The 27,271-nt window shown below is 44.7% G+C and overlaps 2 protein-coding genes across 2 annotated transcripts in view; both read left to right on the top strand.

Moving 5' to 3' along the window:
• The window catches only part of si:dkey-230p4.1 (trichohyalin), a 68,631-nt gene extending 66,696 nt beyond the window's left edge, over positions 1–1,935 (top strand). Inside the window, exons 24-25 of the mRNA XM_036965273.1 lie at positions 82–219; positions 1,558–1,935. Coding sequence (XP_036821168.1) covers positions 82–219; positions 1,558–1,785 — 366 coding nt within the window. The 3' untranslated portion in view covers positions 1,786–1,935. The remainder of the gene's footprint in view (positions 1–81; positions 220–1,557) is intronic.
• A 12,464-nt stretch (positions 1,936–14,399) lies between these two features.
• LOC110504983 (bone morphogenetic protein receptor type-2-like) overlaps positions 14,400–27,271 on the top strand; it is a 146,325-nt gene continuing 133,453 nt past the window's right edge. Inside the window, exon 1 of the mRNA XM_036975362.1 lies at positions 14,400–15,230. Within this exon, the coding sequence (XP_036831257.1) occupies positions 15,089–15,230 (142 nt within the window). The 5' untranslated portion in view covers positions 14,400–15,088. The remainder of the gene's footprint in view (positions 15,231–27,271) is intronic.

Below are 27,271 nucleotides of genomic sequence, written 5' to 3'. Positions count from 1 at the left end.
TCATCAGAGTTCACAACAGTGTCTGCACAGCAGTGTTCTAAAATATAGAACCATTGCTTTCATATTTTTTTAAATTCTCAGCGCGCCTCCCTGAAGCGATTTCTCCAACCGTTCAAAAGAAGAGAAGCCGTGTACACAGAGTGTATTTTGGGGAGGTGCACGGTCACTGGGCGGCCGGACTATTACAGTTCTGTAGCTTTGGACTCTGAATCACGCAGAGGACCATAACTATTGATCACGGAGTCTGATCGTTATAGATCATAACTATTGATTACGGTGTCTGATCGTTATAGATCATAACTATTGATTACGGTGTCTGATTGTTATAGATCATAACTATTGATTATGGTGTCTGATCGTTATAGATCATAACTATTGATCACGGTGTCTGATCGTTATAGATCATAACTATTGATTACGGTGTCTGATCGTTATAGATCATAACTATTGATTATGGTGTCTGATCGTTATAGATCATAACTATTGATTATGGTGTCTGATCGTTATAGATCATAACTATTGATCACGGTGTCTGATCGTTATAGATCATAACTATTGATCACGGTATCTGATCGTTATAGATCATAACTATTGATCACGGTGTCTGATCATTATAGATCATAACTATTGATCACGGTGTCTGATAGTTATAGATCATAACTATTGATCACGGTGTCTGATCGTTATAGATCATAAATATTGATCACGGTGTCTGATCATTATAAATCATAACTATTGATCACGGTGTCTGATCATTATCAATCATAACTATTGATCACGGTGTCTGATCATTATAAATCATAACTATTGATCACGGTGTCTGATCATTATAAATCATAACTATTGATCACGGTGTCTGATCATTATAAATCATAACTATTGATCACGGTGTCTGATCATTATAAATCATAACTATTGATCACGGTGTCTGATCATTATAGATCATAACTATTGATCACGGTATCTGATCATTATAGATCATAACTATTGATCACGGTGTCAGATCATTATAAATCCTAATTATTGATCACGGTGTCTGATCATTATAGATCATAACTATTGATCACGGTGTCAGATCATTATAAATCATAATTATTGATCACGGTGTCTGATCATTATAGATCATAACTATTGATCATGGTGTCTGATCATTATAAATCCTAATTATTGATCACGGTGTCTGATCATTATAGATCATAACTATTGATCATGGTGTCAGATCATTATAAATCCTAATTATTGATCACGGTGTCTGATCATTATAGATCATAACTATTGATCACGGTGTCAGATCATTATAAATCATAATTATTGATCACGGTGTCTGATCATTATAGATCATAACTATTGATCATGGTGTCTGATCATTATAAATCCTAATTATTGATCACGGTGTCTGATCATTATAGATCATAACTATTGATCACGGGCCGGTGAGGGAATACAGTGTCATTTCAGATGTATACTATGATTTGTCAAGATTATTTAATCATAATTTATCAAGGTGATTGAACGATACACCTTTATATTAATGTTGAACGTTCCCTAACCTCGCAGGTACACTACCTACAGCTGACACTCGTCCTCGACCACCGGGAGAGGGTGGAGTTTATCCAACACTCCTCCAGGAACAACCAATGGCTGGTGTCTCTTCGCCAAGACTTGACTGATTCTCTGGTGTTGGTCTCGCAGCAACCAATCCCCTCTGTGCTGGAGTCAGAGACACACCGATTGGATAGGAGTGTCAGGGAGGAGGAGATGAGATTGTCTCTCAGTCAGAGTTGAAGATGAAGCACAGAATGTTTGCCTCCGAAATGGCACCCTATTGTCTTCCAGGGCTCTGGTCAAAAGTAGTGCACTATATCTGGAATAGGGTGCCATTTGGGTCTAAAGTAGTGCACTATATCTGGAATAGGGTGCCATTTGGGTCTAAAGTAGTGCACTGTATCTGGAATAGGGTGCCATTTGGGTCTAAAGTAGTGCACTATATCTGGAATAGGGTGTCATTTGGGACCCTATGTATACTGAACAAAGATATAAACACAACATGCAACAATATCAACAATTGTACTGAGTTCCACTTCATATTAACTCAATTGAAATAAATTCATTAGGCCCTAATCTATGGATTTAACATGACTGGGCAGGGGCACAGCCATGGGTGGGCCTGCGAGGGCATAGGCCCAACTAATCAGAATGAGTCTTTCCCCACAAAAGGGCTTTATTACAGACAGAAATACTCCTCCGTTTCATCAGCTGTCTGGGTGGCTGGTCTCAGGCGATTTCGCAGGTGAAGAAGCCGGATGTGGACCTCCTGGGCTGGCCTGGTTACACGTGGTCTGTGGTTGTGAGGCTGGCTGGACGTATCGCCATATTCTCTAAAATGACATTGGAGGTGGCTTATGGTAGAGAAATTAACATTCAATTATCTGGCAACAGCTCTGGTGGACATTCCTGCTGTCCGCATTCCAATTGCACCCTCCTTCAAAACTTGAGACATCTGTGGCATTGTGTTGTGTGACAAAACTGCACATTTTAGAGTGGCCTTTTATTGTTCCTAGCACAAGGTGCTACTGTGTAATGCTCATGCTGTTAAATCATCTTCTTGATATGCCACACCTGTCAGGCGGATGGATTATCTTGGCAAGGAAGAAATGCTCACTAACAGTGATGTAAATTAATTTGTGCACAACTTTAAATGTTGTGTTTATATTTTTGTTCAGTGTAGTTATCATATACCTTTTATGCGTTTGAATCCGAGTTGGGGTCAATTCACTTTTCAATGTAGTCAATTCAGGAAGTGAATATTTCCAATTCATGAGGATTTTTCCAATTCATGAAAGCCCGAATTCCGACTTAGGACGCCTTTCATACCCACTTCAGTAGTTGGTATTCAGACTTAATTTATGAAGGTATGTAACGTGCTTTTCTTTTGAGCTCGCTGAATACATTTAATTAAACCGCTGAAAACCCTCCCACTTGCTGGGCGACAGATTTTCTTGTGGAGTTTTCATACAGTAGGGTTTTCAGTACATGTGTCTTCAGCCATCCCTTTAAATACCTTCTAGAGAACAGGTTCAGAATATAGAATCCATCTAGAGAACAGGTTCAGAATATAGAATCCATCTAGAGAACAGGTTCAGAATATAGAATCCATCTAGAGAACAGGTTCAGAATATAGAATCCACCTAGAGAACAGGTTCAGAATATAGAATCCTTCTAGAGCACAGGGTCAGGATATAGAATCCTTCTAGAGCACAGGGTCAGGATATAGAATCCATCTAGAGAACAGGTTCAGAATATAGAATCCATCTAGAGAACAGGTTCAGAATATAGAATCGTTCTAGAGAACAGGTTCAGAATATAGAATCCATCTAGAGAACAGGTATAGAATATAGAATCCATCTAGAGAACAGGTTCAGAATATAGAATCGTTCTAGAGAACAGGTTCAGAATATAGAATCCTTCTAGAGAACAGGTATAGAATATAGAATCCATCTAGAGAACAGGTTCAGAATATAGAATCCATCTAGAGAACAGGTTCAGAATATAGAATCCATCTAGAGAACAGGTATAGAATATAGAATCCATCTAGAGAACAGGTTCAGAATATAGAATCCATCTAGAGAACAGGTTCAGAATATAGAATCCTTCTAGAGAACAGGTATAGAATATAGAATCCATCTAGAGAACAGGTTCAGAATATAGAATCGTTCTAGAGAACAGGTTCAGAATATAGAATTGTTCTAGAGAACAGGTTCAGAATATAGAATTCATCTAGAGAACAGGTTCAGAATATAGAATCCTTCTAGAGAACAGGTTCAGAATATAGAATCCTTCTAGAGAACAGGTTCAGAATATAGAATCCATCTAGAGAACAGGTTCAGAATATAGAATCCATCTAGAGAACAGGTTCAGAATATAGAATCGTTCTAGAGAACAGGTTCAGAATATAGAATCGTTCTAGAGAACAGGTTCAGAATATAGAATCCATCTAGAGAACAGGTTCAGAATATAGAATCCTTCTAGAGAACAGGTTCAGAATATAGAATCCATCTAGAGAACAGGTTCAGAATATAGAATCCTTCTAGAGAACAGGTTCAGAATATAGAATCCTTCTAGAGAACAGGTTCAGAATATAGAATCCTTCTAGAGAACAGGTTCAGAATATAGAATCCACCTAGAGAACAGGTTCAGAATATAGAATCCTTCTAGAGAACAGGTTCAGAATATAGAATCCATCTAGAGAACAGGTATAGAATATAGAATCCTTCTAGAGCACAGGTTCAGAATATAGAATCCATCTAGAGAACAGGTTCAGAATATAGAATCCATCTAGAGAACAGGTTCAGAATATAGAATCCTTCTAGAGAACAGGTTCAGAATATAGAATCCTTCTAGAGAACAGGTTCAGAATATAGAATCCATCTAGAGAACAGGTTCAGAATATAGAATCCTTTTAGAGAACAGGTTCAGAATATAGAATCCATCTAGAGAACAGGTTCAGAATATAGAATCCCTCTAGAGAACAGGTTCAGAATATAGAATCCTTCTAGAGAACAGGTTCAGAATATACAGTGCCTTGCGAAAGTATTCGGCCCCCTTGAACTTTGCGACCTTTTGCCACATTTCAGGCTTCAAACATAAAGATATAAAACTGTATTTTTTTGTGAAGAATCTACAACAAGTGGGACACAATCTTGAAGTGGAAGGACATTTATTGGATATTTCAAACTTTTTTAACAAATCAAAAACTGAAAAATTGGGCGTGCAAAATTATTCAGCCCCCTTAAGTTAATACTTTGTAGCGCCACCTTTTGCTGCGATTACAGCTGTAAGTCGCTTGGGGTATGTCTCTCAGTTTTGCACATCGAGAGACTGACATTTTTTCCCATTCCTCCTTGCAAAACAGCTCGAGCTCAGATGGAGAGCATTTGTGAACAGCAGTTTTCAGTTTTTTCCACAGATTCTCGATTGGATTCAGGTCTGGACTTTGACTTGGCCATTCTAACACCTGGATATGTTTATTTTTGAACCATTCCATTGTAGATTTTGCTTTATGTTTTGGATCATTGTCTTGTTGGAAGACAAATCTCCGTCCCAGTCTCAGGTCTTTTGCAGACTCCATCAGGTTTTCTTCCAGAATGGTCCTGTATTTGGCTCCATCCATCTTCCCATCAATTTTAACCATCTTCCCTGTCCCTGCTGAAGAAAAGCAGGCCCAAACCATGTTGCTGCCACCACCATGTTTGACAGTGGGGATGGTGTGTTCAGCTGTGATGCTTTTACGCCAAACATAACGTTTTGCATTGTTGCCAATAAGTTCAATTTTGGTTTCATCTGACCAGAGCACCTTCTTCCACATGTTTGGTGTGTCTCCCAGGTGGCTTGTGGCAAACTTTAAACAACACTTTTTATGGATATCTTTAAGAAATGGCTTTCTTCTTGCCACTCTTCCATAAAGGCCAGATTTGTGCAATATACTTTGTATATTGTTGTCCTATGGACAGAGTCTCCCACCTCAGCTGTAGATCTCTGCAGTTCATCCAGAGTGATCATAGGCCTCTTGGCTGCATCTCTGATCAGTCTTCTCCTTGTATGAGCTGAAAGTTTAGAGGGACGGCCAGGTCTTGGTAGATTTGCAGTGGTCTGATACTCCTTCCATTTCAATATTATCGCTTGCACAGTGCTCCTTGGGATGTTTAAAGCTTGGGAAATCTTTTTGTATCCAAATCCGGCTTTACACTTCTTCACAACAGTATCTCGGACCTGCCTGGTGTGTTCCTTGTTCTTCATGATGCTCTCTGCGCTTTTAACGGACCTCTGAGACTATCACAGTGCAGGTGCATTTATACAGAGACTTGATTACACACAGGTGGATTGTATTTATCATCATTAGTCATTTAGGTCAACATTGGATCATTCAGAGATCCTCACTGAACTTCTGGAGAGAGTTTGCTGCACTGAAAGTAAAGGGGCTGAATAATTTTGCACGCCCAATTTTTCAGTTTTTGATTTGTTAAAAAAGGTTGAAATATCCAATAAATGTCGTTCCACTTCATGATTGTGTCCCACTTGTTGTTGATTCTTCACAAAAAAAATACAGTTTTATATCTTTATGTTTGAAGCCTGAAATGTGGCAAAAGGTCGCAAAGTTCAAGGGGGCCGAATACTTTCGCAAGGCACTGTATGTATAGGGGTAAGGAGACTATATACAGGGTCAGTACCATATTAACAATGTACAGGGATACTGGAGTGATGGAGGTAGATATGTATAGGGGGAAGGAGACAGGGATACTGGAGTGATGGAGGTAGATATGTATAGGGGGAAGGTGACTAGTTTGTGAGAGTATACATAGAGACAGTGCAAAAATAATATACAGGGGTCAACTCAGAGAGTCCATGCTGTTAGCTATTTAGTCAGCTATTTAGCAGTCTTATGGCTTGGGGATAGAGGTTGTTCAGGAGGTTGTTAGGCTTTACATTTAGACCAAAAAGTGTATTTCTTTTCCATTTTGTATTTATATGACTTTAGTGCCTTGTCGCGTGACGCTATCGCGTCAGCATGGACCAACATTCCTGTGAAACGTTCCTGATACCTTGTAGAATGCCCCAAATAATTCAGGTTGTTCTGGATGCACAGGGGGACCAACCCGGTACTAGATGGGCGTACCTAATAAACTGTCCTGGTGAGTGTATAATCCACAGCATAATTATTAATTTAACCATGCTTAAAGAGATGTTCAATGTCTGATGTGTTATTGTTACTCAGCTACCAATCGCTGCCCTTCTTTATGAGGCTTTTGTAAAGCTCCCTGGTCAGGGGACAGGGATACTGGAGTCCCTCGTCTTTGAGGTTGAATCTGTGCGTGAAATTAAACAGTTGACTGAGGGACCGATGTTAAATGTATGGGGGACAGAGGAAGTCATTCCAAAATCACGTCAACCCCTATTATTCCATGTCATTGTGTGATTTGTTAAGCCACATTCTGAACTAATTTAGGCTTGACATAACAAAGGGTCTGAATACTTTTACAATGACTATTTTAGTTACGTTTTTATTTATTTATATGAACTTGTTTTTAAATCTTCCTCTTTGACAGAGTATTTTGTGTAGATTGTTAACAAAAAAATGACAATTCAATTCATTTGAATTCCACTTGTGAAGAAATACGAAGGGTCTGAATTATTTTCTAAAGGTACTGTATATGCATCTGTTTCAGCACCAACTGGTACTCTGATTTTGTAGATTATTTAGGCAGGATTAGGAAAGTATGTATAATAAATAAAATAAATAAAAAAACAGGTTTGGAGAGCCTTTATACGCACCAAATATATTGATGAATCAAAAATGGTGGTTTGATTCATCCTGAAAGTTGTCATGTTGAACTTCAATCAATCAATTGGAAGGTGAGAAAAGTGTACAATAGGGGTTAAACAGTAGTCCTATAAATCTACCCTGATCCTCACTAATCATGGCACTATAATAGTCCTATAAATCTACCCTGATCCTCACTAATCATGGCACTATAATAGTCCTATAAATCTACCCTGATCCTCACTAATCATGGCACTATAATAGTCCTATAAATCTACCCTGATCCTCACTAATCATGACACTATAATAGTCCTATAAATCTACCCTGATCCTCACTAATCATGACACTATAATAGTCCTATAAATCTACCCTGATCCTCACTAATCATGACACTATAATAGTCCTATAAATCTACCCTGATCCTCACTAATCATGGCACTATAATAGTCCTATAAATCTACCCTGATCCTCACTAATCATGACACTATAATAGGGGTTAAACAGTAGTCCTATAAATCTACCCTGATCCTCACTAATCATGGAACTGTAATAGGGGTTAAACAGTAGTCCTATAAATCTACCCTGATCCTCACTAATCATGGAACTGTAATAGTCCTATAAATCTACCCTGATCCTCACTAATCATGACACTATAATAGGGGTTAAACAGTAGTCCTATAAATCTACCCTGATCCTCACTAATCATGACACTATAATAGGGGTTAAACAGTAGTCCTATAAATCTACCCTGATCCTCACTAATCATGGCACTATAATAGTCCTATAAATCTACCCTGATCCTCAATAATCATGGCACTGTAATAGTCCTATAAATCTACCCTGATCCTCACTAATCATGGCACTATAATAGGGGTTAAACAGTAGTCCTATAAATCTACCCCAGGCAGAATGCATCTCCTTCCTGAGCGGTATGACGGCTGCGTGGTCCCATGGTGTTTATACTTGCGTACTATTGTTTGTACAGATGAACGTGGTACCTTCAGGTGTTTGGAAATTGCTCCCAAGGATGAACCAGACTTGTGGAGGTCTACCAGGTTGTGGAGGTTTTGGCTGATTTATTTTGATTTTCCCATGATGTCAAGCAAAGAGGCACTGAGTTTGAAGGTAGGCCTTGAAGTACATCAGAAGCTTCTAAAGCCATGACATAATTTTCTGGAATTTTCCAAGCTGTTTAAAGGTACAGTCAACTTAGTGTATGTAAACTTCTGATCCACTGGAATTGGGTCATAACAAACTGGGAACAGACAGATTATTTCACTTGTGATACAGTGAATTATAAGTGAAATAATCTGTCTGTAAACAATTGTTGGAAAAATGACTTGTGTCATGTACAAAGTAGATGTCCTAACTGACTTGCCAAAACTATAGTTTGTTAACAAGAAATTTGTGGAGTGGTTGAAAAACGAGTTTTAATGACTCCAACCTAAGTGTATGTAAACAAGTTTTAATGACTCCAACCTAAGTGAATGTAAACTAGTTTTAATGACTCCAACCTAAGTGTATGTAAACAAGTTTTAATGACTCCAACCTAAGTGTATGTAAACGAGTTTTAATGACTCCAACCTAAGTGTATGTAAACGAGTTTTAATGACTCCAACCTAAGTGTATGTAAACGAGTTTTAATGACTCAAACCTAAGTGTATGTAAACGAGTTTTAATGACTCCAACCTAAGTGTATGTAAACGAGTTTTAATGACTCCAACCTAAGTGTATGTAAACGAGTTTTAATGACTCAAACCTAAGTGTATGTAAACGAGTTTTAATGACTCCAACCTAAGTGTATGTAAACTAGTTTTAATGACTCCAACCTAAGTGTATGTAAACGAGTTTTAATGACTCCAACCTAAGTGTATGTAAACTAGTTTTAATGACTCCAACCTAAGTGTATGTAAACTAGTTTTAATGACTCCAACCTAAGTGTATGTAAACTAGTTTTAATGACTCCAACCTAAGTGTATGTAAACGAGTTTTAATGACTCCAACCTAAGTGTATGTAAACAAGTTTTAATGACTCCAACCTAAGTGAATGTAAACTAGTTTTAATGACTCCAACCTAAGTGTATGTAAACTAGTTTTAATGACTCCAACCTAAGTGTATGTAAACTAGTTTTAATGACTCCAACCTAAGTGTATGTAAACTAGTTTTAATGACTCCAACCTAAGTGTATGTAAACGAGTTTTAATGACTCCAACCTAAGTGTATGTAAACTAGTTTTAATGACTCCAACCTAAGTGTATGTAAACTAGTTTTAATGACTCCAACCTAAGTGAATGTAAACTAGTTTTAATGACTCCAACCTAAGTGAATGTAAACTAGTTTTAATGACTCCAACCTAAGTGTATGTAAACGAGTTTTAATGACTCCAACCTAAGTGAATGTAAACTAGTTTTAATGACTCCAACCTAAGTGAATGTAAACTAGTTTTAATGACTCCAACCTAAGTGAATGTAAAATAGTTTTAATGACTCCAACCTAAGTGTATGTAAACGAGTTTTAATGACTCCAACCTGAGTGTATGTAAACGAGTTTTAATGACTCCAACCTGAGTGTATGTAAACGAGTTTTAATGACTCCAACCTGAGTGTATGTAAACGAGTTTTAATGACTCCAACCTGAGTGTATGTAAACTAGTTTTAATGACTCCAACCTAAGTGTATGTAAACGAGTTTTAATGACTCCAACCTGAGTGTATGTAAACGAGTTTTAATGACTCCAACCTAAGTGTATGTAAACGAGTTTTAATGACTCCAACCTGAGTGTATGTAAACAAGTTTTAATGACTCCAACCTGAGTGTATGTAAACTAGTTTTAATGACTCCAACCTAAGTGTATGTAAACTAGTTTTAATGACTCCAACCTAAGTGTATGTAAACAAGTTTTAATGACTCCAACCTAAGTGTATGTAAACTAGTTTTAATGACTCCAACCTAAGTGTATGTAAACGAGTTTTAATGACTCCAACCTAAGTGTATGTAAACGAGTTTTAATGACTCCAACCTAAGTGTATGTAAACGAGTTTTAATGACTCCAACCTAAGTGTATGTAAACGAGTTTTAATGACTCCAACCTAAGTGTATGTAAACTAGTTTTAATGACTCCAACCTAAGTGTATGTAAACTAGTTTTAATGACTCCAACCTGAGTGTATGTAAACTAGTTTTAATGACTCCAACCTAAGTGTATGTAAACGAGTTTTAATGACTCCAACCTAAGTGTATGTAAACTAGTTTTAATGACTCCAACCTAAGTGTATGTAAACGAGTTTTAATGACTCCAACCTAAGTGTATGTAAACTAGTTTTAATGACTCCAACCTAAGTGTATGTAAACGAGTTTTAATGACTCCAACCTAAGTGTATGTAAACGAGTTTTAATGACTCCAACCTAAGTGTATGTAAACTAGTTTTAATGACTCCAACCTAAGTGTATGTAAACTAGTTTTAATGACTCCAACCTAAGTGTATGTAAACGAGTTTTAATGACTCCAACCTAAGTGTATGTAAACGAGTTTTAATGACTCCAACCTAAGTGTGTTTAAACTTCCGACTTCAACTCTAAGTATGTTTTAACTTCAAAAAACAAAATAATGTGTTTCCAGAACAACACAATTTTACTGAATCTTTTTTTCAGACGTTGTTTTCATCATACTGTCATAAATTGTATAGAACACCTACCACAAAAGGTATAAGTTATTGTCCAGCGTCTTTGATATTAAATGTGTGTTGACTACCGGCCGCCATGGGGCTCTAGATACTATAAAACGCGCAATCTGTTTCCGCCTGCTGATCGACCTGACGAGGCGTTTCCACCGTAGCCTGTTTATCCTCTCTTCCCCCTCGACCTCGATCAATGGTATTCACGGAAAACGATAGAGGGACTGACGTTACTAAACCCTCTCAAGAAAATATCATTTACTTTAAAATGTTCTGTCCTTTAACTGTCATTTCGGGCAGTCTGAGAGGGGTACGCCATATTGGTCAGCAACGCATTCAAACCCAGGCCCACAGTGTCTGGAGCCCTGCTCGTCAGCTGCTGCAAACCGAACTGGCGGTGTGAAAGACCGGGGACTCATTTATCAACATAAGCATTTGCTTGAGTGCGTAAATTTACGCATAGCAATGACCCTGCGTACACAGTACTCCACCACTTGGGAACTGCTTATCATGCGTAGACTACTGAATGGGGAAAGTAATAATTAAATAATTATCCTTTCTTTGTATTTCCATTGTGAATATATGCAACATATAGACAGGCTGCTGTCTATACACAGACTTGGAATCATTGGCCACTTTAATAAATGGAACACTTAGTCACTTTAATAATGTTTACATATCTTGAATTACTCATCTCATATATATATATATATATATATATATATACTGTATTCTGTACTATTCTACTATAGAATAACTATTTTCAAAGTAATGACTCGGGACGTCGGGTTTGAAATGAAAGCTTATTTTAGTAATAATGCTTGGTCACGTTACATTTAACAAATTTAGATTCTACAGAACAATAAAAGTACGTTGCTAGCGAAAAGTCAGGATAATCACTTGACATTTGCACATAACTGGCGCGTTCTCTCTCTACTTCCGGTCGCAATGCATTCTGGAACTTGCAGTCAAAAGCGTAATTCAATACTAACCAATACAACAAATATGTATATAGTTCTCTCAATCTACAACACACAAATTCTAAGACAATTACATATGTAAAGAAAATATCTTTAGATACAGCTCAATGAATTAACTTAAACATTATCTCTGTAACCCATTAAAATTACAACATCTACTGTATCTTAGTCTGCATTACTCATCTCATATGTATATACTGTATTCTATACTATTCTACTGTATCTTAGTCTATACATTACTCATCTCATATGTATATACTGTATTCTATACTATTCTACTGTATCTTAGTCTATACATTACTCATCTCCTATATATATATATACTGTATTCTATACTATCCTACTGTATCTCAGTCTATGCATTACTCATCTCATATGTATATACTGTATTCTATACTATTCTACTGTATCTTAGTCTATACATTACTCATCTCATATGTATTTACAACTGTATACACATTACAACTGTATACACATTATGGCTGTATACACATTATGGCTGTATACACATTATGGCTGTATACACATTACAACTCTATATATTATGGCTGTATACACATTATGGCTGTATACACATTATGGCTGTATACACATTACAACTCTATATATTATGGCTGTATACACATTACAACTGTATACACATTACAACTCTATATATTATGGCTGTATACACATTACAACTGTATACACATTACAACTCTATATATTATGGCTGTATACACATTACAACTATGTACACATTATGGCTGTATACACATTACAACTGTATACACATTACAACTGTATACACATTACAACTGTATACACATTACAACTGTATATATTATGACTGTATACACATTATGGCTGTATACACATTACAACTGTATACACATTACAACTGTATACACATTACAACTCTATATATTATGGCTGTATACACATTACAACTGTATACACATTACAACTGTATACACATTACAACTGTATACACATTACAACTGTATACACATTACAACTGTATACACATTACAACTGTATATATTATGACTGTATACACATTATGGCTGTATACACATTACAACTGTATACACATTACAACTGTATACACATTACAACTCTATATATTATGGCTGTATACACATTACAACTGTATACACATTACAACTGTATACACATTACAACTGTATACACATTACAACTGTATATATTATGACTGTATACACATTACAACTGTATACATTATGGCTGTATACATATTACAACTGTATACACATTACAACTGTATACACATTACAACTGTATACACATTATGGCTGTATACACATTATGGCTGTATACATATTACAACTGTATACACATTACAACTGTATACACATTATGGCTGTATACATATTACAACTGTATACACATTACAACTGTATACACATTATGGCTGTATACATATTACAACTGTATACACATTATGGCTGTATACACATTACAACTGTATACACATTACAACTGTATACACATTACAACTGTATACACATTATGGCTGTATACACATTACAACTGTATACACATTACAACTGTATACACATTACAACTGTATACACATTACAACTGTATACACATTATGGCTGTATACACATTACAACTGTATATATTATGGCTGTATACACATTACAACTGTATACACATTACAACTGTATACACATTACAACTGTATATATTATGACTGTATACACATTACAACTGTATACATATTACAACTGTATATATTATGACTGTATACACATTATGGCTGTATACACATTACAACTGTATACACATTACAACTGTATATATTATGACTGTATACACATTATGGCTGTATACACATTACAACTGTATACACATTACAACTGTATACACATTACAACTGTATACATATTACAACTGTATACACATTACAACTGTATACATTATGGCTGTATACACATTACAACTGTATACACATTACAACTGTATACACATTACAACTGTATACATTATGGCTGTATACACATTACAACTGTATACACATTACAACTGTATACACATTATGGCTGTATACACATTACAACTGTATACACATTATGGCTGTATACACATTACAACTGTATACACATTATGGCTGTATACACATTACAACTGTATACACATTACAACTGTATACACATTACGACTGTATACACATTACAACTGTATACATATTATGGCTGTATACACATTACCACTGTATACACATTACAACTGTATACACATTACAACTGTATACACATTACAACTGTATACATTATGGCTGTATACACATTACAACTGTATACACATTACGACTGTATACACATTACAACTGTATACATATTATGGCTGTATATATTATGACTGTATACACATTATGGCTCGTCTGTCTGGAAAACCTCCGCAAATGGAAACATGTCTTCCCGGTCCGACCCCACCCCCAGCCGGCCCTCCCTGCTCCGTGTGCCGCGGCGAGGGGCTTCCCTGCCCACCTGACTAGTCAGCCTGGCTTTACAGTATGGACACATTTCCAACAGGCAGAACACAACTTGTCCATTATGGATGGATATCAAGCGGATTTGATCGGGAATATATATACTTTTTTGGGAAAACAAGTAGGATAATCAATTTTGTGATAACAGTTTTATCAGCTTGCTAGTAGAATATGCCTGCTTAAATCGCCTATTTAAATGCCAGAAAAGCCGTATGACAGTGCCACCCAGCCAAAAGATGTCTTGTCCAGTCGGCCACTAGGAAACGGTTACTGTAGCTGCATTAAAATCAGATTTTCCTCGTTGAATGCGATGACAACTCAATATGTAGCACAGTTCATTTACAGTCGATTAAAACCCTACAACGTTTAGGCAATTTAATAAGAATAAGGTAGCTAGTTAGGTGATAAGAAAGTATACAGACAACGGTAGCTATTTTACTAGTTGAAATTAGATTGTATTTGTTGTTGTTGCACTGCCTGGGGACCTTCTATTGGACAATCACGGTTAGGTCATTATCTAGTTAAGTTCCTCGTCAATATCAACTATTAAAGCTGGGAAACATTTGAATCATCCCGTCCTATTTTATTTGGATTATGTTGGATTTGATAGTCCGGGCGAATGTATTCGTTTAACATTAGTTTACGGAGTTTTTGGAGAAACCGCTCGTCCCAAATGACCCCACCAGCCATGGCAGTCCTGTGCCCAACGTCGGCGCTGTCACTGGGGCTGTACATCATCCTGCTCCTCAGTCCCGTTACTGGTAAGTCTCCTTTACCTCCATTTACCCAGCTAGTTTATTCAAATCGATTAAATAAATATACATACACACTAATTCATTTCCATATGATCTAATTGGAAAATAGATTTTGAGTTCCCCATCTCCCTTCCTATAGCTAACTAGCCCTAGTTAGTAAATCAAATCAAGTCTAATTTTATTTGTCTCATTCACATGGTTAGCAGATGTTAATGCGAGTGTAGCGAAATGCTTGTGCTTCTAGTCCCGACAACGAGTAATGTAACCTAACAATTCCACAACTACTACCTTATACACACAAGTGTAAAGGGATAAAGAATATGTACATAAAGATATATGAATGAGTGATGGTACAGAACGGCATAAGCAAGATGCAGTAGATGGTATAGAGTACAGTATATACACTGTTACTGCAATTTCACAATGTGTCTGCTTTTATTAATGGGATCTGTTGACCATGACCTGTGAATGAATGGCTAGCCGTGTCATCTCAAGTCAAGACATTACACCGGCACTGAGAATATGATATTGGCAAGCCACAGCAACAATGCTAGCCTGTCATCCATACATGGGTTCTATTGATAGGTTATTGATCTGATGGATGGTGAAAGCCTGGTATTATAGGTCATATTGAGATCGGAGATTCAGAAGGCTCTGATCTACCCGAGATGCTAGTGCCGTTTTGGTTGAAAGTCCTGGAGGCCTATCTGCTGTCAGGAGCCTCCTCAGAGAACATTCAAATGTCATCCAACTTACTACCATGATGGTAAAGAAAATGAATTAAAAAAAAAAACTTCTGAGAGTTGAGAGGCTTCAGGAAGCTCTAATTCTACACATTTAGTGTTCAGCCTTGACATGGCTCCTGAGTGGCCCAGCGGTCTAAGGCCCTGGTTCTAAGACCCCGGTTCCATTCCAGGCTGTATCACAGCGGTCAAAGGCCCTGGTTCTAAGACCCCGGTTCCATTCCAGGCTGTATCACAGCAGTCTAAGGCCCTGGTTCCATTCCAGGCTGTATCACAGCGGTCTAAGGCCCTGGTTCTAAGGCCCTGGTTCCATTCCATTCTGTATAACAGCGGTCTAAGACCCTGGTTCTAAGACCCCGGTTCCATTCCAGGCTGTATCACAATGGTCTAAGGCCCTGGTTCTAAGACCCCGGTTCCATTCCAGGCTGTATCACAGCGGTCTAAGGCCCTGGTTCTAAGGCCCCGGTTCCATTCCAGGCTGTATCACAGCGGTCTAAGGCCCTGGTTCCATTCCAGGCTGTATCACAGTGGTCTAAGGCCCTGGTTCTAAGACCCTGGTTCTAAGGCCCTGGTTCCATTCCAGGCTGTATCACAGCAGTCTAAGGCCCCGGTTCTAAGACCCTGGTTCCATTCCAGGCTGTATCACAGCAGTCTAAGGCCCTGGTTCCACTCCAGTCTGTATCACAGCGGTCTAAGGCCCTGGTTCTAAGACCCCGGTTCTAAGGCCCTGGTTCCATTCCAGGCTGTATCACAGCAGTCTAAGGCCCCGGTTCTAAGACCCTGGTTCCATTCCAGGCTGTATCACAGCAGTCTAAGGCCCTGGTTCCATTCCAGTCTGTATCACAGCGGTCTAAGGCCCTGGTTCTAAGGCCCTGAATCTAAGGCCCCGGTACCATTCCAGGCTGCATCCCAGCGGTCTAAGACCCTGGTTCTAAGACCCTGGTTCCATTCCAGGCTGTATCACAGCGGTCTAAGGCCCCGGTTCTAAGGCCCCGGTTCCATTCCAGGCTGTATCACAGCGGTCTAAGGCCCTGGTTCTAAGGCCCCGGTTCCATTCCAGTCTGTATCACAGCGATCTAAGGCCCCGGTTCCATTCCAGGCTGTATCACAGCGGTCTAAGGCCCTGGTTCCATTCCAGTCTGTATCACAGCGGTCTAAGGCCCTGGTTCCATTCCAGGCTGTATCCCAGCTGTCTAAGGCCCTGGTTCTAAGGCCCTGGTTCTAAGGCCCCGGTTCCATTCCAGGCTGTATCACAGCGGTCTAAGGCCCTGGTTCTAAGACCCCGGTTCTAAGGCCCTGGTTCCATTCCAGGCTGTATCACAGCAGTCTAAGGCCCTGGTTCCATTCCAGTCTGTATCACAGCGGCCTAAGGCCCTGGTTCTAAGGCCCTGGTTCTAAGGCCCCGGTACCATTCCAGGCTGCATCCCAGCGGTCTAAGACCCTGGTTCCATTCCAGGCTGTATCACAGCGGTCTAAGGCCCCGGTTCTAAGGCCCCGGTTCCATTCCAGGCTGTATCACAGCGGTCTAAGGCCCTGGTTCTAAGGCCCCGGTTCCATTCCAGTCTGTATCACAGCGGTCTAAGGCCCTGGTTCTAAGGCCCAGGTTCCATTCCAGGCTGTATCACAGCGATCTAAGGCCCCGGTTCCATTCCAGGCTGTATCACAGCGGTCTAAGGCCCTGGTTCCATTCCAGTCTGTATCACAGCGGTCTATGGCCCTGGTTCCATTCCAGGCTGTATCCCAGCTGTCTAAGGCCCTGGTTTTAAGGCCCTGGTTCTAAGGCCCCGGTTCCATTCCAGGCTGTGTCACAGCGGTCTAAGGCCCTGGTTTTAAGGCCCCGGTTCCATTCCAGTCTGTATCTCAGCGGTCTAAGGCCCTGGTTCTAAGGCCCTGGTTCCATTCCAGGCTGCATCACATCGGTCTAAGGCTCCGGTTCCATTCCAGTCTGTATCCCAGCGGTCTAAGGCCCTGGTTCTAAGGCCCTGGTTCCATTACAGGCTGTATCACAGCGGTCTAAGGCCCTGGTTCTAAGACCCCGGTTCCATTCCAGTCTGTATCCCAGCGGTCTAAGGCCCTGGTTCTAAGGCCCTGGTTCCATTCCAGGCTGAATGACAGCGGTCTAAGGCTCCGGTTCCATTCCAGGCTGCATCACAGCGGTCTAAGGCCCCGGTTCCATTCCAGTCTGTATCATAGCGGTCTAAGGCCCTGGTTCTAAGGCCCCGGTTCCATTCCAGTCTGTATCCCAGCAGTCTAAGGACCCGGTTCTAAGGCCCTGGTTCCATTCCAGGCTGTATCACAGCGGTCTAAGGCCCCGGTTGCATTCCAGGCTGTATCACAGCGGTCTAAGGCCCTGGTTCCATTCCAGTCTGTATCACAGCGGTCTAAGGCCCTGGTTCCATTCCAGGCTGTATCCCAGCTGTCTAAGGCCCTGGTTCTAAGGTCCTGGTTCTAAGGCCCCGGTTCCATTCCAGGCTGTATCCCAGCGGTCTAAGGCCCCGGTTCTAAGGCCCCGGTTCCATTCCAGGCTGTATCACAGCGGTCTAAGGCCCTGGTTCTAAGGCCCCGGTTCCATTCCAGTCTGTATCACAGCGGTCTAAGGCCCTGGTTCCATTCCAGGCTGTATCCCAGCGGTCTAAGGCCCTGGTTCTAAGGCCCAGGTTCCATTCCAGGCTGTATCACAGCGGTCTAAGGCCCCGGTTCCATTCCAGGCTGTATCACAGCTGTCTAAGGCCCTGGTTCCATTCCAGTCTGTATCACAGCGGTCTAAGGCCCTGGTTCCATTCCAGGCTGCATCACAGCGGTCTAAGGCTCCGGTTCCATTCCAGTCTGTATCCCAGCGGTCTAAGGCCCTGGTTCTAAGGCCCTGGTTCCATTACAGGCTGTATCACAGCGGTCTAAGGCCCTGGTTCTAAGACCCCGGTTCCATTCCAGTCTGTATCCCAGCGGTCTAAGGCCCTGGTTCTAAGGCCCTGGTTCCATTCCAGGCTGCATCACAGCGGTCTAAGGCTCCGGTTCCATTCCAGTCTGTATCCCAGCGGTCTAAGGCCCTGGTTCTAAGGCCCCGGTTCCATTCCAGGCTGTATCCCAGCGGTCTAAGGCCCCGGTTCTAAGACCCCGGTTCCATTCCAGGCTGTATCACAACGGTCTAAGGCCCTGGTTCTAAGACCCCGGTTCCATTCCAGGCTGTATCACAGCGGTCTAAGGCCCTGGTTCTAAGGCCCCGGTTCCATTCCAGGCTGTATCACAGCGGTCTAAGACCCTGGTTCCATTCCAGGCTGTATCACAGTGGTCTAAGGCCCTGGTTCTAAGACCCCGGTTCTAAGGCCCTGGTTCCATTCCAGGCTGTATCACAGCAGTCTAAGGCCCCGGTTCTAAGACCCTGTTTCCATTCCAGGCTGTATCACAGCAGTCTAAGGCCCTGGTTCCACTCCAGTCTGTATCACAGCGGTCTAAGGCCCTGGTTCTAAGACCCCGGTTCTAAGGCCCTGGTTCCATTCCAGGCTGTATCACAGCAGTCTAAGGCCCCGGTTCTAAGACCCTGGTTCCATTCCAGGCAGTATCACAGCAGTCTAAGGCCCTGGTTCCATTCCAGTCTGTATCACAGCGGTCTAAGGCCCTGGTTCTAAGGCCCTGAATCTAAGGCCCCGGTACCATTCCAGGCTGCATCCCAGCGGTCTAAGACCCTGGTTCTAAGACCCTGGTTCCATTCCAGGCTGTATCACAGCGGTCTAAGGCCCCGGTTGTAAGGCCCCGGTTCCATTCCAGGCTGTATCACAGCGGTCTAAGGCCCTGGTTCTAAGGCCCCGGTTCCATTCCAGTCTGTATCACAGCGGTCTAAGGCCCTGGTTCTAAGGCCCAGGTTCCATTCCAGGCTGTATCACAGCGATCTAAGGCCCCGGTTCCATTCCAGGCTGTATCACAGCGGTCTAAGGCCCTGGTTCCATTCCAGTCTGTATCACAGCGGTCTAAGGCCCTGGTTCCATTCCAGGCTGTATCCCAGCTGTCTAAGGCCCTGGTTCTAAGGCCCTGGTTCTAAGGCCCCGGTTCCATTCCAGGCTGTATCACAGCGGTCTAAGGCCCTGGTTCTAAGACCCCGGTTCTAAGGCCCTGGTTCCATTCCAGGCTGTATCACAGCAGTCTAAGGCCCCGGTTCTAAGACCCTGGTTCCATTCCAGGCTGTATCACAGCAGTCTAAGGCCCTGGTTCCATTCCAGTCTGTATCACAGCGGTCTAAGGCCCTGGTTCTAAGGCCCTGGTTCTAAGGCCCCGGTACCATTCCAGGCTGCATCCCAGCGGTCTAAGACCCTGGTTCCATTCCAGGCTGTATCACAGCGGTCTAAGGCCCCGGTTCTAAGGCCCCGGTTCCATTCCAGGCTGTATCACAGCGGTCTAAGGCCCTGGTTCTAAGGCCCCGGTTCCATTCCAGTCTGTATCACAGCGGTCTAAGGCCCTGGTTCTAAGGCCCAGGTTCCATTCCAGGCTGTATCACAGCGATCTAAGGCCCCGGTTCCATTCCAGGCTGTATCACAGCGGTCTAAGGCCCTGGTTCCATTCCAGTCTGTATCACAGCGGTCTAAGGCCCTGGTTCCATTCCAGGCTGTATCCCAGCTGTCTAAGGCCCTGGTTTTAAGGCCCTGGTTCTAAGGCCCCGGTTCCATTCCAGGCTGTGTCACAGCGGTCTAAGGCCCTGGTTTTAAGGCCCCGGTTCCATTCCAGTCTGTATCTCAGCGGTCTAAGGCCCTGGTTCTAAGGCCCTGGTTCCATTCCAGGCTGCATCACATCGGTCTAAGGCTCCGGTTCCATTCCAGGCTGTATCCCAGCTGTCTAAGGCCCTGGTTTTAAGGCCCTGGTTCTAAGGCCCCGGTTCCATTCCAGGCTGTGTCACAGCGGTCTAAGGCCCTGGTTTTAAGGCCCCGGTTCCATTCCAGTCTGTATCCCAGCGGTCTAAGGCCCTGGTTCTAAGGCCCTGGTTCCATTACAGGCTGTATCACAGCGGTCTAAGGCCCTGGTTCTAAGACCCCGGTTCCATTCCAGTCTGTATCCCAGCGGTCTAAGGCCCTGGTTCTAAGGCCCTGGTTCCATTCCAGGCTGAATGACAGCGGTCTAAGGCTCCGGTTCCATTCCAGGCTGCATCACAGCGGTCTAAGGCCCCGGTTCCATTCCAGTCTGTATCATAGCGGTCTAAGGCCCTGGTTCTAAGGCCCCGGTTCCATTCCAGTCTGTATCCCAGCAGTCTAAGGACCCGGTTCTAAGGCCCTGGTTCCATTCCAGGCTGTATCACAGCGGTCTAAGGCCCCGGTTGCATTCCAGGCTGTATCACAGCGGTCTAAGGCCCTGGTTCCATTCCAGTCTGTATCACAGCGGTCTAAGGCCCTGGTTCCATTCCAGGCTGTATCCCAGCTGTCTAAGGCCCTGGTTCTAAGGTCCTGGTTCTAAGGCCCCGGTTCCATTCCAGGCTGTATCACAGCGGTCTAAGGCCCTGGTTCTAAGGCCCCGGTTCCATTCCAGGCTGTATCCCAGCGGTCTAAGGCCCCGGTTCTAAGGCCCCGGTTCCATTCCAGGCTGTATCACAGCGGTCTAAGGCCCTGGTTCTAAGGCCCCGGTTCCATTCCAGTCTGTATCACAGCGGTCTAAGGCCCTGGTTCCATTCCAGGCTGTATCCCAGCGGTCTAAGGCCCTGGTTCTAAGGCCCAGGTTCCATTCCAGGCTGTATCACAGCGGTCTAAGGCCCCGGTTCCATTCCAGGCTGTATCACAGCTGTCTAAGGCCCTGGTTCCATTCCAGTCTGTATCACAGCGGTCTAAGGCCCTGGTTCCATTCCAGGCTGCATCACAGCGGTCTAAGGCTCCGGTTCCATTCCAGTCTGTATCCCAGCGGTCTAAGGCCCTGGTTCTAAGGCCCTGGTTCCATTACAGGCTGTATCACAGCGGTCTAAGGCCCTGGTTCTAAGACCCCGGTTCCATTCCAGTCTGTATCCCAGCGGTCTAAGGCCCTGGTTCTAAGGCCCTGGTTCCATTCCAGGCTGCATCACAGCGGTCTAAGGCTCCGGTTCCATTCCAGTCTGTATCCCAGCGGTCTAAGGCCCTGGTTCTAAGGCCCTGGTTCCATTCCAGGCTGCATCACAGCGGTCTAAGGCCCCGGTTCCATTCCAGTCTGTATCATAGTGGTCTAAGGCCCTGGTTCTAAGGCCCCGGTTCCATTCCAGTCTTTATCCCAGCAGTCTAAGGACCCGGTTCTAAGGCCCTGGTTCCATTCCAGGCTGCATCACAGCAGTCTAAGGCCCCGGTTGCATTCCAGGCTGTATCACAACCGGCCGTGATTGGGAGTCCCATAGGGCGGCGCACAATTGGCCCAGCATCGTCCGGGTTTGGCCGGTGTAGGCCGTCATTGTAAATAAGAATTAGTTCCATTCCATTTAGTTCTATTCCATTCCAAGCTGTATCCCAGCGGTCTAAGACCCTGGTTCTAAGAACCCGGTTCCATTCCAGGGTGTATCACAGCGGTCTAAGACCCTGGTTCTAAGAACCCGGTTCCATTCCAGGCTGTATCACAGCGGTCTAAGACCCTGGTTCTAAAGCCCCGGTTCCATTCCAAGCTGTATCCCAGCGGTCTAAGACCCCGGTTCCATTCCAGGCTGTATCACAGCGGTCTAAGGCCCTGGTTCTAAAGCCCCGGTTCCATTCCAAGCTGTATCCCAGCGGTCTAAGACCCCGGTTCCATTCCAGGCTGTATCACAGCGGTCTAAGACCCTGGTTCTAAGAACCCGGTTCCATTCCAGGCTGTATCACAGCAGTCTAAGATCCTGGTTCTAAGGCCCTGGTTCCATTCCAGGCTGTATCACAGCGGTCTAAGGCCCTGGTTCTAAGACCCCGGTTCCATTCCAGGCTGTATCACAGCAGTCTAAGGCCCTGGTTCCATTCCAGGCTGTATCACAGCGGTCTAAGGCCCTGGTTCTAAGGCCCTGGTTCCATTCCATTCTGTATAACAGTGGTCTAAGACCCTGGTTCTAAGACCCCGGTTCCATTCCAGGCTGTATCACAACGGTCTAAAGCCCTGGTTCTAAGACCCCGGTTCCATTCCAGGCTGTATCACAGCGGTCTAAGGCCCTGGTTCTAAGGCCCCGGTTCTATTCCAGGCTGTATCACAGCGGTCTAAGGCCCTGGTTCCATTCCAGGCTGTATCACAGTGGTCTAAGGCCCTGGTTCTAAGACCCCAGTTCTAAGGCCCTGGTTCCATTCCAGGCTGTATCACAGCAGTCTAAGGCCCCGGTTCCATTCCAGTCTGTATCCCAGCGGTCTAAGGCCCTGGTTCTAAGGCCCTGGTTCCATTACAGGCTGTATCACAGCGGTCTAAGGCCCTGGTTCTAAGACCCCGGTTCCATTCCAGGCTGTATCACAGCGGTCTAAGGCCCTGGTTCCATTCCAGGCTGTATCACAGTGGTCTAAGGCCCTGGTTCTAAGACCCCGGTTCTAAGGCCGTGGTTCCATTCCAGGCTGTATCACAGCAGTCTAAGGCTCCGGTTCCATTCCAGTCTGTATCCCAGCGGTCTAAGGCCCTGGTTCTAAGGCCCTGGTTCCATTCCAGGCTGTATCACAGCGATCTAAGGCCCCGGTTCCATTCCAGGCTGTATCACAGCGGTCTAAGGCCCTGGTTCCATTCCAGTCTGTATCACAGCGGTCTAAGGCCCTGGTTCCATTCCAGGCTGTATCCCAGCTGTCTAAGGCCCTGGTTCTAAGGCCCTGGTTCTAAGGCCCCGGTTCCATTCCAGTCTGTATCTCAGCGGTCTAAGGCCCTGGTTCTAAGGCCCTGGTTCCATTCCAGGCTGCATCACAGCAGTCTAAGGCTCCGGTTCCATTCCAGTCTGTATCCCAGCGGTCTAAGGCCCTGGTTCTAAGGCCCTGGTTCCATTACAGGCTGTATCACAGCGGTCTAAGGCCCCGGTTCCATTCCAGGCTGTATCCCAGCTGTCTAAGGCCCTGGTTCTAAGGTCCTGGTTCTAAGGCCCCGGTTCCATTCCAGGCTGTATCACAGCGGTCTAAGGCCCTGGTTCTAAGGCCCCGGTTCCATTCCAGTCTGTATCTCAGCGGTCTAAGGCCCTGGTTCTAAGGCCCTGGTTCCATTCCAGGCTGCATCACAGCGGTCTAAGGCTCCGGTTCCATTCCAGTCTGTATCCCAGCGGTCTAAGGCCCTGGTTCTAAGGCCCTGGTTCCATTACAGGCTGTATCACAGCGGTCTAAGGCCCTGGTTCTAAGACCCCGGTTCCATTCCAGTCTGTATCCCAGCGGTCTAAGGCCCTGGTTCTAAGGCCCTGGTTCCATTCCAGGCTGCATCACAGCGGTCTAAGGCTCCGGTTCCATTCCAGTCTGTATCCCAGCGGTCTAAGGCCCTGGTTCTAAGGCCCTACTGTATCACAGCGGTCTAAGGCCCCGGTTCTAAGGCCCCGGTTCCATTCCAGGCTGTATCACAGCGGTCTAAGGCCCTGGTTCTAAGGCCCTGGTTCCATTCCAGTCTGTATCACAGCGGTCTAAGGCCCTGGTTCTAAGGCCCAGGTTCCATTCCAGGCTGTATCACAGCGATCTAAGGCCCCGGTTCCATTCCAGGCTGTATCACAGCGGTCTAAGGCCCTGGTTCCATTCCAGTCTGTATCACAGCGGTCTAAGGCCCTGGTTCCATTCCAGGCTGTATCCCAGCTGTCTAAGGCCCTGGTTTTAAGGCCCTGGTTCTAAGGCCCCGGTTCCATTCCAGGCTGTGTCACAGCGGTCTAAGGCCCTGGTTTTAAGGCTCCGGTTCCATTCCAGGCTGCATCACAGCGGTCTAAGGCCCCGGTTCCATTCCAGTCTGTATCATAGCGGTCTAAGGCCCTGGTTCTAAGGCCCCGGTTCCATTCCAGTCTGTATCCCAGCAGTCTAAGGACCCGGTTCTAAGGCCCTGGTTCCATTCCAGGCTGTATCACAGCGGTCTAAGGCCCCGGTTGCATTCCAGGCTGTATCACAGCGGTCTAAGGCCCTGGTTCCATTCCAGTCTCTATCACAGCGGTCTAAGGCCCTGGTTCCATTCCAGGCTGTATCCCAGCTGTCTAAGGCCCTGGTTCTAAGGTCCTGGTTCTAAGGCCCCGGTTCCATTCCAGGCTGTATCACAGCGGTCTAAGGCCCTGGTTCTAAGGCCCCGGTTCCATTCCAGGCTGTATCCCAGCGGTCTAAGGCCCCGGTTCTAAGGCCCTGGTTCCATTCCAGGCTGTATCACAGCGGTCTAAGGCCCTGGTTCTAAGGCCCCGGTTCCATTCCAGTCTGTATCACAGCGGTCTAAGGCCCTGGTTCCATTCCAGGCTGTATCCCAGCGGTCTAAGGCCCTGGTTCTAAGGCCCAGGTTCCATTCCAGGCTGTATCACAGCGGTCTAAGGCCCCGGTTCCATTCCAGGCTGTATCACAGCTGTCTAAGGCCCTGGTTCCATTCCAGTCTGTATCACAGCGGTCTAAGGCCCTGTTTCCATTCCAGGCTGCATCACAGCGGTCTAAGGCTCCGGTTCCATTCCAGTCTGTATCCCAGCGGTCTAAGGCCCTGGTTCTAAGGCCCTGGTTCCATTACAGGCTGTATCACAGCGGTCTAAGGCCCTGGTTCTAAGACCCCGGTTCCATTCCAGTCTGTATCCCAGCGGTCTAAGGCCCTGGTTCTAAGGCCCTGGTTCCATTCCAGGCTGCATCACAGCGGTCTAAGGCTCCGGTTCCATTCCAGTCTGTATCCCAGCGGTCTAAGGCCCTGGTTCTAAGGCCCTGGTTCCATTCCAGGCTGCATCACAGCGGTCTAAGGCCCCGGTTCCATTCCAGTCTGTATCCCAGCAGTCTAAGGACCCGGTTCTAAGGCCCTGGTTCCATTCCAGGCTGCATCACAACCGGCCGTGATTGGGAGTCCCATAGGGCGGCGCACAATTGGCCCAGCATCGTCCGGGTTTGGCCGGTGTAGGCCGTCATTGTAAATAAGAATTAGTTCCATTCCATTTAGTTCTATTCCATTCCAAGCTGTATCCCAGCGGTCTAAGACCCCGGTTCCATTCCAGGCTGTATCACAGCGGTCTAAGACCCTGGTTCTAAGAACCCGGTTCCATTCCAGGCTGTATCACAGCGGTCTAAGACCCTGGTTCTAAAGCCCCGGTTCCATTCCAAGCTGTATCCCAGCGGTCTAAGACCCCGGTTCCATTCCAGGCTGTATCACAGCGGTCTAAGGCCCTGGTTCTAAAGCCCCGGTTCCATTCCAAGCTGTATCCCAGCGGTCTAAGACCCCGGTTCCATTCCAGGCTGTATCACAGCGGTCTAAGACCCTGGTTCTAAGAACCCGGTTCCATTCCAGGCTGTATCACAGCAGTCTAAGATCCTGGTTCTAAGGCCCTGGTTCCATTCCAGGCTGTATCACAGCGGTCTAAGGCCCTGGTTCTAAGACCCCGGTTCTAAGACCCCGGTTCCATTCCAGGCTGTATCACAGCAGTCTAAGGCCCTGGTTCCATTCCAGGCTGTATCACAGCGGTCTAAGGCCCTGGTTCTAAGGCCCTGGTTCCATTCCATTCTGTATAACAGTGGTCTAAGACCCTGGTTCTAAGACCCCGGTTCCATTCCAGGCTGTATCACAACGGTCTAAAGCCCTGGTTCTAAGACCCCGGTTCCATTCCAGGCTGTATCACAGCGGTCTAAGGCCCTGGTTCTAAGGCCCCGGTTCCATTCCAGGCTGTATCACAGCGGTCTAAGGCCCTGGTTCCATTCCAGGCTGTATCACAGTGGTCTAAGGCCCTGGTTCTAAGACCCCGGTTCTAAGGCCCTGGTTCCATTCCAGGCTGTATCACAGCAGTCTAAGGCCCCGGTTCCATTCCAGTCTGTATCCCAGCGGTCTAAGGCCCTGGTTCTAAGGCCCTGGTTCCATTACAGGCTGTATCACAGCGGTCTAAGGCCCTGGTTCTAAGACCCCGGTTCCATTCCAGGCTGTATCACAGCGGTCTAAGGCCCTGGTTCCATTCCAGGCTGTATCACAGTGGTCTAAGGCCCTGGTTCTAAGACCCCGGTTCTAAGGCCCTGGTTCCATTCCAGGCTGTATCACAGCAGTCTAAGGCTCCGGTTCCATTCCAGTCTGTATCCCAGCGGTCTAAGGCCCTGGTTCTAAGGCCCTGGTTCCATTCCAGGCTGTATCACAGCGATCTGAGGCCCCGGTTCCATTCCAGGCTGTATCACAGCGGTCTAAGGCCCTGGTTCCATTCCAGTCTGTATCACAGCGGTCTAAGGTCCTGGTTCCATTCCAGGCTGTATCCCAGCTGTCTAAGGC

Source organism: Oncorhynchus mykiss, chromosome 3 (genome assembly GCF_013265735.2).
Source record: "Oncorhynchus mykiss isolate Arlee chromosome 3, USDA_OmykA_1.1, whole genome shotgun sequence".
In the NCBI taxonomy this organism is placed as follows: domain Eukaryota; kingdom Metazoa; phylum Chordata; class Actinopteri; order Salmoniformes; family Salmonidae; genus Oncorhynchus; species Oncorhynchus mykiss.
The sequence above is the reverse complement of the archived record's forward strand: the minus strand, read 5'-3'. Positions and strand labels throughout refer to the sequence as shown.